The sequence below is a fragment of the Pipistrellus kuhlii genome, unplaced genomic scaffold (genome assembly GCF_014108245.1).
Source record: "Pipistrellus kuhlii isolate mPipKuh1 unplaced genomic scaffold, mPipKuh1.p scaffold_m20_p_6, whole genome shotgun sequence".
NCBI lineage: Eukaryota > Metazoa > Chordata > Mammalia > Chiroptera > Vespertilionidae > Pipistrellus > Pipistrellus kuhlii.
In genome coordinates this window covers 42,079,429-42,096,819 of record NW_023425562.1, presented here as the reverse complement: position 1 = coordinate 42,096,819, position 17,391 = coordinate 42,079,429, and the positions used below count along the sequence as shown (strand labels likewise).

Sequence of the window (17,391 nt, the reverse complement as noted above, 5' to 3'; positions counted from 1 at the left end):
GTACTTCTTAATGGCAAAAATATCTTTAGTCACAGAACCTTTCCTGGACTTTAACAAATATTTATTGGATGCATACTTAGCATCAAGTATTGTTCTATGCAGAATAAAAACCCCTGTTCTTATAGGGCTTTTACTTTTAGCAAATCAGTGGTCAGTAGAAAATATTGTTAAATTAAACAACATTGAGCCTTTACACTTTTGGTGTCAGTCTCTAAACAACTGGATAAATGTGAGGAAGTGATATTTAAGAGGTATACATATACAGTCTTAAAACAAAAATCTTTTTTAGAGTAGAAAGGAAGTGGCTTGATAACTCACATGATTGAGCTGTTTTAAATGAATCCCAGACTCAACATTTGAAATATGTAAAAACATAATTAAATGCATTGAGGAAAATTGTCCTTCTCGTAGCTTTATCTAGCAGTGGCATCATTTTTGTGGCATCCACAGATTTGTGCCAGGTGCTGGGTACCAAAATTGGATATTGAGAATTCTGACATTTGCAAGCATAGAGAACTCAGTGCAGGGGATTCAGGGTGATGATAAGGTGTTGAGCTGAGCACTACACTATAAGTTTTGTTACAACAAATCTGGATAACTTTTAAGAAGATAAGACACTTGATAGCAGTTTAGTGGAGAGAAGGCTTCTTAATTGTAGGGCCAATGATGCTATAGTTAGGAAAGCAGGACTGAAATACATACTCTGAAGATGACTAAGCAAAAAACATCTTCTGGTTTATATGTCTGTTATAGATCACAGAGAGAAGTTGAAAATGAAGGGGCCCGCTAGTTTGATATTTTTCTCAATCTTCCTTTTACTTCTCTCAGTTTTGGGAGAATACTGCTATTCTGGCAAGTTCTTTATACCTATGTACCATATCTTTACCTTCTTACATGAACTGCATTATGATTAATGCTATATGTGCAGATAGTCTACAAAGATTGAGCTGTATGGATGAGGGGTTCTCTTTTATGGTTTTGCCACAACTAGCACTATTTCCTACCATATTTGGATATTTAGTAAACGTTGACTTGAGTTCTAAAATCAGAAATTTAGGGCAGCATCATGCTTTTTCTGCTGCAGTCACAATCTAATTATTTTTCTAACACCCACTCCTGAAAACCTGTTGGTTCTTGGGCCTGCAGTCTCTTTCTGGTGCTTCCATTTCCGATCTCATCTCTTTCCATGTACTCAGCTCTCCAGCTGCACTGCCTTAAACCTTTGCTTATCAGTTGACTGTGCTGAGAATAATCTCCCTTATCAGGGCTGCAGCCCCATCCCAGCTGCACTTAAATCTCTTTTGTCTGGACCTGTTTTCCCTAATATGTATCTTTAAAGATCATATTTCCCTCTTTGGGAAAAATACATTTAGTTGTGTTATTAGTTAACTAATGTGTGTCTATCCCATTTAATTGTAAGTCCAGGAGAAAATGTGTTATTCCTGTCTCTATGTGTAACATTGTTATCATGCCTAATGCATATGCTAAATGGTTAACACATGTTTATTAACTGAATATGTAAAGCCATAACCAACCAGCACAATATGTGCCACATGTCTAGACTTCAACCAGACTTGCTCTTTCCTCAGTCTCCACTCAGAATTATATTCCATATGACAGAAAAAAACAGATGATAAAAGCACTTGAACTGTATAATTTTGTACATACTTAGATCAGGAAATATATTAAATAGATTTTAATATAGAGATTATCTCTATATAAAATATATGTATTAACTGTTCTTCAGGGTCTATAAAGGTTAAAATGTATTGTTATGCATGCTCCAGTATTTAGAAAAAATACTCCCCTTAAGTCATTGAAATGTAAAACACTTCACATTGCTTCAGGCAAAATTGGGAAATGAGAAACTCCATAAGATATCAGTATCCTTAATGTGTATTTTATCTGTGGGTGCTCTGGTGCTTCACCTTTATTGAACACTATACTTGAGAATCAAAAGTCAACTTTATAGGTAATGTAAAGATGTTTTCAGTAAATACAAAAAAAAATTGTTTTAAATATACTCACAAGAGTTAGGAGCACCAGCCCCCCAATGCAGTTGAAAATCCACTTATAATTTTTTGACTCCCCAAAAACATAACTACTAATTGCCTGCTGTTGATTGGAAGCCTGATAATGTTAACTATTAAGTTAACACATATTTTGTGTATATACTGTGATCTTATAATGTTAAACAAACCAGAAGAGAAAATACAGTACTGTATTTATAGGTACTATAAGTTTATGCTGCCTTAGACTAAATTAATCATCTCTTAATACCTATATCAATATTGTGTTATGTGCTACAAAACACTGTAGATTTTATATGTATTACCACTAGACATCAAAATGGAAAAATAATTTACTTATTTTTAGGTATAATGATCATGTGTTGATAGCTAAGAGGCAGCAATATGATGAGATTATGGTAGCCTAATCAATAGTTATAACAATCTTCCCAATACTGTATTATGAATATGACTGTAATAGTATATGCCATAAACATTTTATATTTTTTTAAAAAACAGCATATTAACCTATCACTACTTTCCCCAATTATGAGTGAGGCATACTGTACAGTAATGTAATTTTTTAAAGAAAAGTTATATAAACTAGTAATAAAAACACTATCAATTTTTTATGAAACATCACACACTTTATGGCTGGATAGTCATTCCACTTCAAGGATTGGCCTAATGTTCTACAGAATGAATACTTAGGCAATGGTGATGAGACCAAAACATTTCTACTATTAATTGCTCTCCACACAAAGCAGACAGACACAACAGATACATTAATTATACGGCATGATGATTTTGGATGACCATAATGGTCCTCACATTGAGTACGCTGAGGAGGAGGACTGGTCTTGCTGTCTCAAGGTGGTGGAGACAGATAGCTCAGTGTAAACATGGAAGTACACATCATTTCTGTCTGATTTCTTGACTTTTTCACTTCCTTAAAATTGTTTTCTTTGTGGCACCACTCCTCCTTTTCACTCTTTGCTTTAGTACCAGGGCCTACATCACCAAAGGGCCCAAATCCTAAAAGAAGCCAGAGCCTCTTGAGTCATTAGGACCTTCTTCGGCATTGTCAGTTTCTTTCTGGCTCTGCCACTTCTCCATTTTCTTTCTGCCCTCTGGCACTGGTTCAGGTTCATTCACCTCATCTTCTGTTAATTCTTCTGCTGTGGTGTCTACTCGCTCTCAAACAACAATATTCATATCTTCAAATCCTTCATTGTTTTTGGTTATATCTCCAGTCTGTCAGCTTTCCTTCCCTGGCTCTGTCATTATTGCTCTGAAACTTTGCAGTGCATATGAACACAGTTTCTCCAGCAGGAATTTATTGTTTGGGGCATGATGATTTTCACAGCTCTGGCATCGTCAGATCCTTTCTGCCTTTACTCTCTACTTAGGTTCTCTTCCAGGGCTTGGACGATACTTAAAGGTCCTTCAGACCTCCTGATCTAGAAATGGAATTGGAGACATTGTGTTTCGGGGCAAGCAGACCACTGTGACATCTTTAGTGTTGAAGGCACACGTGCTGGGTGGCAGGGGCATTGCCCAATATCGGAAGAACGTAAAAAGCAGTCACTTACTGGCCAGGAACCTCCTAACTGCAGGGAGAAAGCATCAAGGGAACCAATATAGAGAAAGGTTTCTCATTGTCCAGGTTATCTTGTTCTCCAACCAAAAGACTGACAGCTGATGTTTCTCTTTTTCCTTCAATTCTCGTGGGTGAACAGCTTTATAGATAAGTGTAGCCTGGATTATAAACCTTACTGAATTTGCACAAAACAAAGTTAACCTATCTCCTTCTGCTTTAAATTGTTTCTCTTCCTTACTAAGAAATGCCCTATGTGGTATTTTCCTCCAGAACAGGGCACTTTTGTCTGCTTTTAAAAACCTCTTCAGTCAGATACTCTTATCCTCAATGATTTTTTAATGGGGTCTGAGAGCTATTATGCTGCCTCGTGGTCGGCAGAGCTGCTTCTGCTGTTACCTTGACATTTTTTAAGCCAAACCTTTTCCTAAGATGATCAAACCATCATTTGCTGGCATTTCCTTCCCCAATTTTGGATCCTTCACTTTTCTTTTGCTTTGAATTCTCATAAAATGACTGCTTTTTCTAAAATCATACCAGTCTCTAGGTATGTATGCCTTTCTTATCACAATACTAGAGGCCCAGTGCATGAGATTTGTGCACTGGGGATAGGGGGGGTTTCTCTCAGCCAGACCTATGCCCTCTCACAGTCCAAGAAGCATCGGGGGATGTCCGCCTGCCGACTTAGGGCAGTGGTCAGCAAATTCATTAGTCAACAGGGCTAAATATCAACAGTACGATTGAAATTTCTTTTGAGAGCCAAATTTTTTTAACTTAAACTTCTTCTAACGCCACTTCTTCAAAATAGACTCACCCAGGATGTGGTATTTTGTGGAAGAGCAACACTCAAGGGGCCAAAGAGCTGTTTGTGGCTTGCCAGCCGCAGTTTGCCGATCAGGGATTTAGGGGATTGGGCCTACGCCAGCAGACAGACATCCCTCAAGCAGTCTGGGATCCCTCACTCCTTACCACCCACCTGCAGCAGAGGCTCTTGCCACCGATGCTATGCTTGCCAGCTGTGAACCTGACTTCTGGCTGAGTGGTACTCACCCGTGGGAGTGCACTGACCACCAGGGGGCAGCTCCTGCATTGAGCATCTGCCCCTGGCAGTCAGTGGACATCATAGTAACCGGTCGGTTGTTCTGCAGTTCGGTCGATTTGTGTATAATACTTTTATTATACAGGATTGTAGCCATATAAAAAGCTACATTTTTAATACAAGGTATTGAATAAAAAGGTATTTCACAAAACACAAAGTTTTCTTACCTGCTCTAATATAGTGTGTGTGTTTTTTTTTATAATACTGAATTCATTTATCTTGAGATGGTGAGCGACCACAGAACTACTGACCACAACCTAACGTATATATCATGGCTTTTCTCTGCTGCATGGGACTGATTTCTCCATTTCTAGTGGCATTTTTTATGGGTCCCACAGTGGTATTCAAGGGTGTATGGTATTACAGTTAACAGGGAGGAAAATACATAAGAATTGCGACAGATCACTTTTCACTAATTCACTGTGCTCATATGGAGATGAGTAGTGTCGAGTGGCATTTTAAGCAGAGGCTCACAGCACAAGCAACAAAAGGTGGCTATGAAATCATTGCAGTAGGAATACAGCTACTTTTATGCATTTATGGTCTAAAATGCATCTTCATATTTGTTTACATTTCTCTCAGTTCAAATGGTGCCATGCACAGTGTTTGTGTTTAAGTTTGGTAAATTTCAAATACATATAATAGATTTGTTTTATGTTAGTAAATGTAAAATAGCCTAGAATCGACACCTTTTATACATTATTACTAGAGACCCAGTGTATGGATTTATGCACTAGGGGGTGTGGCCTGTGGGGATCGGCCCGCTGTGAGAGTGCCACCCATCCTAGTCAGCCGAGTGGCTATAGACCTGCCCTCTGTGCAGCTGCTCCCTGCTCTGGCATATTTTGTGGAGCCAGAGCAGCCACCTCTCCAGGGGACCCAGGCCCAGGGATAATAGCACTAAGAGGTGGCAGAATAGGCCTCAGTCCTGTGATGACCATGACCCTGGCTCCCAGCCTCTGGGGTCAGCTCTGCAAGCCCAGTGATGGTGCTTCGCGGGCCTGTAGGCTACTGGAGGAGATGGCAGGTTGTGAGGAAGAGGAGCATGGGGTTCACGGAGCAGCTGTTCATCCCAGTCAGCTGAGCAGCACTCCCACTGCAGTAGTGCACTGATCACCAGGGGGCAGCTCCTGTGTTGAGTGTATTCCCCTTGGTGTTCAGTGCACATCACAGCAACTGATAGACCCATCATTTGTTTGCTGGGCTTTTATTATATAGGATGATGTCCTTTTTTTTTTTTTTTTTTTTTTTTTTTTTTTTTTTTTTTTTTTAGCATTTTATACATTTGAGTTTTTTTCAAATTTTCATAAATCTCTCAAAAATTTTCCAACATTCAAAAAATCTTATGACTTCCAATCAAGATAGTGGGATAAGTAATTGCTGGGTTTGCCTCCTCCCATGAACAGAACTTATTTAACTCATTTAACTCAAGATATAGAGAAATCTGTTGGGGGGATGGGATATGCAGAATAGGCTGATCCTATATCCACTTGTGACAATTAAGAATCGGAGTTATATCTCAGCTGTGGAGGTTCCCGTTGAAGAGCAAGTAGTCCTAGTCCCACACTGGCTCCTTATCCTATTGCAGCAATGCTGGGAAGAGGATTCCTCATAACTTCTTGCTGTGAAAACTAGAGGGCTACTGGGGACCCAGGCGTTCCTCAAGGGGCCCGAAACAGGCTTGCTCATTTGTAAACTCACTCATTCTTATCCCCAACACAAAAAAAGTGTGAGGGGGGGAAACTAAAGAGTGAGGTCTGGAGGGATCAGGATGGCTCTCTCTAGAGACAGAAATGCTGGTGGTTACCCTTCTTCCTTTGTTGAGCCCTTCCACCTCCAACCAATAGGCATATGCCAAATCTGAGCTCTCCATTAACCTAACCGGTTCCTCCACCCTGGTAATAGCCTGAGACCTCACCCCACTCAACTCGCATTCCCAGCAAGAGCTGCTTCCAGTGGATTTTCAACACTAGAAGCCTTCCTCAGCTTGTGCTGTGGACTTTCCCTTATAGGTCCCCAGATGAGCAGTGGCTGGCCTCCTCATGTCTTGTACCTCTTGTTAAGCCACTCCAAGCCTGACGCAAGTGGTGAAGGGTCTCAATTTTCATTGTAATTTCAAACTGTGAGCTGCAGCCAGCGTTAGCTCAGAATGTAGCTTCAACCAAGCGGGCACAAAGCTGGCATAAATGACAGCTGACCTCAACTCATGTTGTGATGCTCATCAAAAGGCACTAGTGTCATCTGGCCTCAGTTCACAGCATAGTCCCCCTAAAGCAGTTCCAGAACCGACACACCCAGTGGCCAGCTGCAGACCACACCAGCATACCACCTAACCAGCTGCACAGATGACACACCCTAAGGATGGATTTCATGGTCAACACAATCCTGCTAGTGACTCCTACTCTGTTGTGCCAGCCCTCATAGTCAGTCAGTCAGTACCACCCACTGACATGCCAATAGCAATTAAGGCTCACCTACACAGCAATCAATGTTCAACTATTGCAGGGAGCACACACAACTGACAAAAGGGAAACAGCTGGAACCCTCAGCTCAGGTGAACAGGGAAACTGCCAATGGGCCTCATAGGACAACTACTACATATGCCACCTTACCAAGACTGGGAAAAGTAGCAAATCTACCTAATACATAGAAATAAACATGGGGAGGCAGCCGAGAGAAGGAGGAAAAAGAAACATACAGTTGTATGGTGACATTCTTTTGTGTTAATAAAGCTGTTGACATTATCAAAACCTGCATGTATTTTTCCATACGAACAATTGTAAATTACCCACCCTTGTACAATAGAATATTAGTCATTAAAGTAGTGAAATTTTGTCGTTTACAGTAACATGGTTGGACCTAGGAGGTATTATGCTGGTATTATGCTAAGTGAAATTGAGACAGAGAAAGAAATACCATATTATTTCACTTATATGTGGAATCTAAAGAAAAAAATAAACAGAAGCAAACTTATAGATACAGAAAAATTGATGGTCATCAGATAGGAGAGGGGTGGTTGCATGAGTAAAAAAATTAAAGGGCATAAATATTGCCAGTTATAAAAAGTGTTAGGGATGTAAAACACAGCACAGGGAATAGAGTCAGTAATACTATAATGACTATGTTTGGTGTCAGTAGACTTATTGGGTTATCACTTTGTAAGTCATAAATGTCTAATCACTATGTTATATCTCTAAAACTAAAAATGTCACCTACAATTGAACAATTAAAAAAATAAAAATTTATGCTCAGTTGTTCAAGGGTCAAATGTGTGTAATAGAAAAAGATTCATTGTAATTATATGAAGGAAAGAGAGTTGAGAATTTTGACATCTTGTGCCTACTTCGACATTGACTTAAAGAGCATCTAATTATTACGTAATTCTTATCTTCATATCTTCATTCACTTTTATGCCCTTTTATGCTCAAAAGGACATGTGTCCCCCCTCATTTTTACTCCCCAATATGTGTAACTTATTTCTCATTTTCATCTTCCTCCACCTGTCCACCCATCACGATCTCCTTTGATACTCGCCTCTCCTGTTTTATTTCTCAATAAGAGAAATATTTTATCCCACTTTCCTTCTGTTACAATTACTTTTATCTTTTTGGAACTATTACTTTTATCTTTTTGGAACTATGTAAAGAGTTTCAGAGACTAAAGTTATATACCTAAATCTAATTATTTTATGTGCCCCTATGTTTTAAAACTTACAAATATGTCTTTTTCTGAATTAGCAATTGCCACTTGAGCCCTTGGCTTGTCATCCCATTACCTTCAATGGAGACACTGAACTCCGAGTGTTCTAGAAGTACACACAGGGAGGTGGTATGTCTCATCCCTAATTATTGCGTTTTAGGGCAGTGACCATAGACAGGTTGTAGACAACAATTGAATATAAAATACTGTACCTTATGTATAGACCTTCATTTATTACCTTACTGCCCTTTCTTTCTCCCACTTAATCTTTAGTTCACAGGCTTTGGCATATATTTGGTACACTTCTGACTTCACTTCTTAACTAATCTTGTTCTTCATTTTCTTTCGATCGAAGGAGAAATGCAATGTCTTCACTTGCTGTGTTCATGGAATTTTGAATTTTATCACGATGAAAAAAATCTTCTCTTGCTCACCAAGGGCCTGGCAGTCAGCTAGCTCTACTGACATTATTCTCCAGACTTTTACCTCTGGAATCACCCTGTGAACACTGAAGTTGTCTGAATTACCATGGATAGCTAGGCTCAGTTAATTTAAGTTACTTGCCTAAGGTCACACACCTAACATGTGGCAAAGGCTGGACTTTTATCCAAAGTCTTCCTGACAATAAACCTTCATATAGGGCCAGGTCCATGGCAGAATGTTACAGTAGTGGTAATGGAGCTGTAACTTTATCATGGACTTTGAGAACCACAAGATTTTGCAGTAGTATGAGAATTCTCAGAAGACAAGAGCTGGGAATCCACTTAGCAGGGAATGGAGATGAGTACCAGACTGCTTGTGGGAACAAATGGAGAAATAATTTGTACACAAGATTTTGGACTTCATATCTGACATGAAGCCAGTTGAAGACATTCAAATGTAGCGAGTTGGGGTAAAAGTGAGAATAGGCATATTTATACCATAGCAACATGAGAAGGTACTAGAAAAGTCTCAGAAATATATCTCAGTAACTAAATTGTAGGATGTCAGTAAAGTTTATAGTTGAGCTCACAGGGTGAAGGGAGAAAAGAAAAAAAAAGGGGGGGGGGGGGAATGCACAATAAACAGTTGGTTTCACAATTATTTCCAAAGAGCCTCAATAAAAATGTCTTCACCAGTCACATCCCTGTTGATGTTTGGAAAAGGAGATAGCAGACAAATACTTTAGAAAGCTACACTTTTCACTGAAGATAAAATTATTTTTTTTAAAAATATGAAGTACTTGAAGGTTTGTGATTTAAAGCAGATTAAGGTGGAGAATGGAGCATGTTTTATCTCCTAACCATTGGGTTAATTTCTCTGTGCTGCTTTGATACCCTTCTTTGTGGGTCTTACATTTTTTATTTTCAAATGTATTCTTAATTGCCAAAGTAACACCTTACAAGCTCTCTTAAATGAAGCATTTTAAACTTCTAAAACATATGCTGAGAGCAGTGACCCTTTGGATCTTTAAGATCTTCCCAAAAAAATCTGGCTGGTGTGTCAAAAATTATTTAAAAATAGATGTAATTTGTACACAGGTAATTAGTAATAATTCATTAAAGTATATTTTTAAATTCTAATTTTTTTCTACTTTATTTTAACTTAATCCAGGGGCCATGAAATCTAAAGTGTTCCCAATTCTGCACGCATTCATTCACCATAGCCAGAGCAGGGCCAGATTGGACATGGCCAGGACACTTGCTCTTTTTTGCTTTTTAGTGCAACCATGTGCTTTTCTATCATTTTTCAAGTTTGTTATAAGGAGCAAAGTCCCTAATATTAAAGGGGTGTTTGATTTCTTAAATCTGTCTTTAGCTAATGCTGAAAATCTCACAATCTATATTCTCTCAGTATAATGCATAAAGACCAAGTTCAGTGTTTCATACTAAAAGTGAAACTCAATTTACTAAAAAAAAGCTTTTAATCTTTGTATATAGTCTGACATGCCAGATTGTATTTAACAGCTGAGTTTTAGAGACAAGTACTAGGCATTTTTTCAAAGAACCTGACCAAATGCTATAATCCATTTCCTTCTGAAATTGCAGCTGCTAAATTATACCCAAAACATTTATAAGTGTCACTTTCCTTTCCAGCAATTAAGGAGCTCAAAAAAAAAATTGCTTTGTGTTTCCTAGCTTTCAAATTATTGTATTTATCCTGAACTGGCCTTTCACTTTGCTCTTTCAAATGCTACTGAGGTGGTTTGGGAGGTTATGTTAAAGAGGGAGGCATCAATTCTGAACAGGTGTGGAAAAATGATTTCTTTTGATGTATTAAAGTGTTCTATTTTAAAGGCATTTTAGCAATTTAACACATCAACTGTTGTGAGTTCCCATGTAAGTGGGCAGCCAATTCATTTCCCTTGAAAGGGCAGAAAGTCTGAGTCAACATCAGAGCCCTAAATGGTGGCAGGTTGACAGTCACTGCGTTTACAGAAATTCTCCCTTTGCTGTTTCAGTGTTGATCCTCCTGATTGTCACCATGAGGAGACGGAAAAAAGAGCCCCTCATTTTCGATGAAGAGAGAGATATCAGAGAGAATATCGTTCGCTACGATGATGAGGGCGGAGGAGAGGAAGACACGGAAGCTTTTGACATGGCAGCATTGAGAAACCTCAACGTCATCAGGGACACCAAGACCCGGAGGGACGTGACTCCAGAAATTCAGTTCTTGAGTCGGCCGACTTTTAAAAGCATCCCAGATAATGTCATTTTCCGGGAATTTATCTGGGAGAGACTGAAGGAAGCTGACGTGGATCCCTGTGCCCCCCCTTATGACTCCTTGCAGACCTATGCATTCGAAGGGAACGGCTCAGTGGCTGAGTCCCTCAGCTCCTTGGAGTCCATCAGCTCAAACTCTGATCAGAACTATGACTACCTGAGTGACTGGGGGCCCCGTTTCAAAAGACTAGCAGACATGTATGGGACTGGCCAGGAGACTCTGTACTCCTAGCCTTGGAGATTGCATTGGAAATGCACTGAAGACAAAGTCAAAGCAAAACAAACTAAAAACTCCCCTGGCTAGAGGAAACGGTTGTAAATATGTCTCCATTTTTAATGGTTTGGTTTCTACCTTGGTGAAGCGTTCGTTCGTTAGATGGATCCAAGGACCACACTGACCACAGACTCTGAGCATTTGAAGGCTTTTGTTAAAAAGAAATGCTCAGTGATTTGTGAATAGATAGCAACTCTCAAATACCTGCAAAGGCACTAACCTCTATGAGTAAGTGGTGCCCTATGTTGTCAGTGAACCAAGGATGCCCAGGGCACACCTCATGGTTCTGTCAGTGAACAGCACGATGTGCCACTGAGAAGTCCTGCAACTTCTCGGATATAGAAACGTGGGACAAATTTAATTTATAGTGATGCTTTACGCTTGCTAGATTAGAGAATCCAGGAAATTTTATTGCTCTGGTTTAGCAAATATGTTTCATTTAGCAAAATATAAATTCTTAGAAAAATCTTTCCCAATCCTCTAATACAAGCCAACGAAATTGGATTTAAGGCAACGTAAACCATTGTTTAGCAAATATATATGAAGTGCTCCAAAGAAGAAAAAGGTTAATCATTCTGAAAGTGTGCAATTGTTTTGAAATGCTTGTGTAGGTATAAAAAAAGTTGCTGTCTATTCGTTGGTTTTTTTGTTTTTGTTTTTTTTTCTTATTACCTCTTCTGATTTTTACAGGAGAATATCTTTCCTTTTTTATCTGACACATGGTCTTATATTAATTTTTGAGCTCCAATATCCACCAAATTCAGTTTCATCTTACTGCCTCATAGTATTGAGCTCATCAAAACATGCTGATTTTTCACCAGTCAGAGCTCCATGAAAGAAATGAAGCATGGAAATGGAGAAGAAAAAAACAACAGAGCAATTGAGCATCTCAGAGCAGAGCACCACTACAAGGACATTTGAGTTATTGGTCTGAGTCATTGGAACGTACAAAACATTGGAATGAAATATTTGTATTTAAACAAAAAGATTTCAGAGAGAAGTGAGATTTCTTTTGATGCGAGATTTATTTTTCAAGGTCAAGAGTTCTATATGCTCCAAAGACTTTTGAGAATTTGTTCTACCCCGCCTTCTTTTGCTGTAAGCATATAGAGCGAAAGACTAATTTTTTAAATATGTCTTAATATCATGTTATAAACTTCAAAACCCATCTTTAAATTCCAGTGCTAATATGTTCTTCAAGAATAGGCCTGGCAATGTAGAATTTCTATACTGGTTTAGACGTGCCAAAGTGAGGAGAGTAATTTCAAGGGATCATATGTGTTTAAGTTTGTGATGGGCTTCTTCAAAAAGAAGAATTTTATGACTAAATATTTCTACCTATCATTAAACAACAGTACTAGTTTAATGTGCATATATTCAAGTAAGAATGGATTTGTTTTCTTTTTTCCTTTGAGAGAGAGTTATTGTCGGGTTCCTAATAATCTATAGCTAATGGACACTGTATAAAAAATTATGTTCTAAAAGTGCTTCTTTCTGAAAGACAAACACTGGAACTGGAACATCACATTTTGATGACACTAGGGGAAACTGTGTAGGATTGTGTAAACTTGCAGCCCACCTTTAGAAATGAAGTATGTGAAAGTGGCCTTCAGCTTCATCAAAATCAGTTAATTCAATAAATTGGATTGTCCTCAAACGGTCCTTTCATTTGAATAAAGTTTGGTAGACATTATTTCATGCCTAGATAGATATGCTTCTTGCTGTACTAATATACGTATATATAAAAAACCAATTTTATAAAGAGTAAAAGATCCTATTCATTACTTTTAGTCAAGTATGTAACTTTTTCAAATTAAAAAAAAAAAAGCTAGGACATGTCTACCCTTTTCAATAAAATCACAGTGTGGTATAGGTATTAGGTAGGTATTGAAATCAGCAGGGTGCTGAGAAAACAGTTTTGTAATAACCCCTTGTCTGCAAGAAGATAAAATAGTTTAGTACATTTGGATGTCGAAGCTGCTGATTGTTGCACATATCACTTAATGGAGGTTTGAATGTATTTTAGAAAAGGAATTTGAAATTATTCACCTTTCTTCCCTTTTAAAGAATATATTTTCTTGGTTTTTATTTTTTTTCATATTTTCAGGTAATATATTGGGAAAAGACTAAAATTTAAATAAAGATTTAAAATTCTTGCATATACCCAATTGCCATTTTATGTGTGAAAGATTATATCAATACAGTATTGAACTCGATTGAATGTTTTTTTAAATGCTTGACATGACTGGAAAAATGATAACATTTCTATGAAATTCTCTAGCTAAATTTAATTATTATGATGGTGACTTTATTTTAGTGTCCTTTTCTTCTTCAGAAATCTGACGCTGTATATGATTATTTGGTATAATAGTAAAGAGATGGGCTATATTTTAAAACCATAGACTAGAACAGATGACCAATATAAAAATCAATTTTCAAACAAGTCAGGAGCTTCTCCAAAAATGTTTAAATAAATACCTATTATCTAGCCAATAAAATTCCATGGTGTACTAGAACCAACACCCAAGAATCAATGATGCTCTCTCTTCCCAGCTCTACTTCTAGTGACACCATTTTGGTAGGTTGTAGTCAACTAGGGTGGTCATATTTAGACCACTATGGAAATAAGCAAACACAATCTGTTTTCTTTGGGAGAACAAGTTCTTAAATTTTCATTCCACTGCTTAAATTATTTTGTAAAAGGAACCTTCGTAATTATAAAGGCGATATGAATGGACTGTAAATAGTAACATGAAGGAATTTTTGCTCTATCCTACTAAATATAAATGCATGTGCTAATTATTTTCTGGAGCAAATCCATGGAGGGTCCATTTCAATGTGAAAGTGATGGCTTAATTTCAAGCTCAGACAACAGTTCAGAAAGGCAATAAATTTACATATTTCTGTTTGTCCATGTGGATCCACCAATAGGAACTTAAGGTGCCCAAAGTAATGTGAGTTTTTGAATGATTTAACTTCTTTAAAAAATATTTCCATTTCACTTGTTACTCTCCATGCCAAGGAAATATGTCAAAATGTCACTGTTGTAATTAGCTAGTTACTAATAACTAGAGGCCCAATGCATGAAAATTGTTCAAGCATAGGCCTTTGTAGCCACAGCAGCTGCCTGGACCCCTCCCTCACAGACATGGCAGCTGCTGCCTGGCTTTTTCCAGAAGGTCGGAAGGATGTCTGATCTAATTAGCACATTACACTTTTATTATTATAGATAGGAAGAAGGCAAAGGGGAGTCCAGGCATTATAAGCATAGTCACTTGGGCAGATTCACCAGGAAGCTACAACATCACATTTCCAAGGGAACCACTGGTCTAGTCTCTGCAAATCACTAGGGCAGTCATAGGCAAACCGTGGCTCGTGAGTCACATGTGGCTCTTTGGCCCCTTGAGAGTGGCTCTTCCACAAAGTACCATGTGCAGGTCGCACATACACTGCAAATGAAACTTTGTGGCCCATGTGCAGAAGTCGGTTTTCGGCCTGGGTAAGTCTATTTTAAAGAAGTGGTTCTAATGCCTAGCCACACTCAAGGGGCCCAAAGAGCCACATGTGGCTTGCAAGCCATGGTTTGCCAACTACTGCACTAGGGGAAGGGACTGGACAAAGGTAAAGATGAGCACAAGTGCAGTGAAGTAGAGGTGAGACAGGAAGGTGTCTGTCAATCAACCTTGGGAACAGGGATAATTGGCTAGAGGAATGAAAGCAATGCAAGCCTGCAAACATTTGAGAATATATAATCCCCAAACAAATGAGTTCTCTCTCTCCTGTTCCTTTGGAACTGCTTCTGCTTTCTTGCACTCATCTGTATTCCTTTCATAGCTATGTGGCCCTAGAATAAGGTGACCAGATGTCCCGCTTTTGGTGGGACAGTCTGGAAAAGTCCCGATTTTTGGAAAGATTCTTTTAAAACACCATGGGACGTGAGACAAATTGTTAAAAATTGAAGCATCTGGTCACCTTAACCTAGAAGCCACAGGGCCCATAGCCATGCAGGCCCCACACACAGTGGAGTATAGGTAGGAACACAAAATAAGCTAACCTGATGCTGGTTTGGACTGTGCAAATATGGAACTGAAACTCTGAGCAATGGCTTTAGTTCTAGCTTTGCTAAAGACACAGCTGATCTTCCAGGGCAGTGGACCTTGAGAGAGAGAGGACCTTTGAAACAGGAATTTAATTCCACACAAATAACTGCCACTCATTTTCCCATGCAAGTCTCAAGAAAATTCCTTTTCTCATGACATCAACAAGAAGCCCACTTACACCAGCAACAGGTGGGGACACGGAAGACACCCCACCAATAACAGAAGCTCCTCTACAATGTTATCATTACATAGTTTTAAGCCAGCATAATGAATATAAAAACTAGATTTTACCAAGAAAGGGAATTTCCAAAGATGAAGCATAAATTATCATTCTGCATTCACAAAGCAATTCTCCAAGGTCATCTGGAGACCAAAATTAGGAGGGAGATAATCAGAAAAGGAGAACTGAGTAGACAGAGTACTTAGATGAACCCTGGAAACTTTTTTCTTTGATATGAAGCTCAGCTTGAGGCTGACTGCAGTTGTGGTAAGATACCTACAAGACAGGCAGGCAGTAATAACGTTTCAGTAATGATAGCTGCCTTTTCACTCTGCCCTCTGAGAATGTTTTAAATTATTTTAACTTCATGCACAATTACATTTACTACACTGGATGATGAGCAGGCTTCGGCAATTATTCTCACCTAAGTGGTGTAGTTATGCAAGATATGAGTGATACCCACATGCCCAAAGAACCTTAAATGCAAATAGACTTAGCATTACGTTCAAATTTAAAATCTAAAGAAGCCAAAAATAAATTAAGGTAAACATATTGCAATTGGCAAAAATCATCTAGTTTAAAAATTTTAGCTTATATCCACTAGTTACAAATAATCTTCAAATATTCAATTTTACTATGACATCCATTGACTTACAATCTATCTTTGTTATCTGAATTGTTTCTGAATACTATTTAAAGGTTTATTTACGCTTGATCTATTTAAATTTGAGTGAAAGAAAGCTTTAACTTTTAACTATTTCTGGATAAATGCAATGTTAAATGACAAAAAGGAATCTTACTTTCTGTTAGTCTGTTGTGTTTATTTCATCTATATAGTAAATTGTGTTTATTTCATCTATATAGTAAATTATTTTAAAGTTACTGAATAACAGTGTATATATATATGATGTCTGAAAGTTTGGCAAGGGAAACATACAATGTTAGCTGACTAATCATCATCATAATCAAAAGAGCAAGAAAGCTGTAAGAGCATTCATCTTCTAAGTGTAATTGAAATTGTTTTAGAGGAGTAGGATAATCCCATTTGCAAAATGGGAGCTTTGGGCAGGCATTGTAAACTATAATTCCAGGGGCAATTTTTCAGGCAAAAACAAGGCAGCCAGCATGTGTGTGATATGCTGATACTTTTTCGCTGACACTTTTTAGTTGTTATGCTAACTTGTAGTGACTCAGAGTTTAACTGAAAAGGACATGTGCCTGTTTGTATATTTTTGTGTATGTGATTGGGGAGTATTGAGAAGTATGTTTGAAGTGACCTTAAAAATGTCTAATATATTTCCTTGTGAATGCCAGCATATTGTCATTTACCAAGTGCCTGTTAGGCAGTAAGACCAGAAAATCTGATAATAACTGAAGGGAGCAATATTTTATTTGCTTTATGAATCTAATTTAATTTAAATAAGAAGGATTTGGGTGCTAAGGGGAGAGCCTTTAGCTGAACTATCTGGAAAATTGCCTTTTTTTTTTTTTTTTTAACTGTGTTTATATGATCTCATTGTTAACATAAATGGAGTGGGAACTATCAGTGGTGGAGTGTCACAGGCTTTGGCCTTTTGACCATCAGTACTAAGCAGTACCCTTCATCTGTGGTCATGAATCTGGGTCAGAAGCCAAGTCCAGACACTTTTGCTGTGCCTGGATGCTATTGTAGTTCTGTGAAACTTTATGGC

General features: G+C 38.1%; 1 protein-coding gene across 4 annotated transcripts in view; it reads left to right on the top strand.

Annotated features, from left to right (window-relative positions):
• CDH7 (cadherin 7) overlaps positions 1–17,391 on the top strand; it is a 135,016-nt gene that overhangs the window by 104,093 nt on the left and 13,532 nt on the right. For 3 of the 4 annotated variants that reach the window (XM_045574456.1, XM_045574455.1, XM_036419061.2), the window contains one exon: positions 10,845–13,192. The exons of the other annotated variant lie outside the window; for it this stretch is intronic. In XM_045574456.1, coding sequence (XP_045430412.1) covers positions 10,845–11,338 — 494 coding nt within the window. In that variant the 3' untranslated portion in view covers positions 11,339–13,192. Of the gene's footprint in view, positions 1–10,844; positions 13,193–17,391 lie in introns of those variants that run through there. 4 annotated transcript variants of the gene reach the window in all.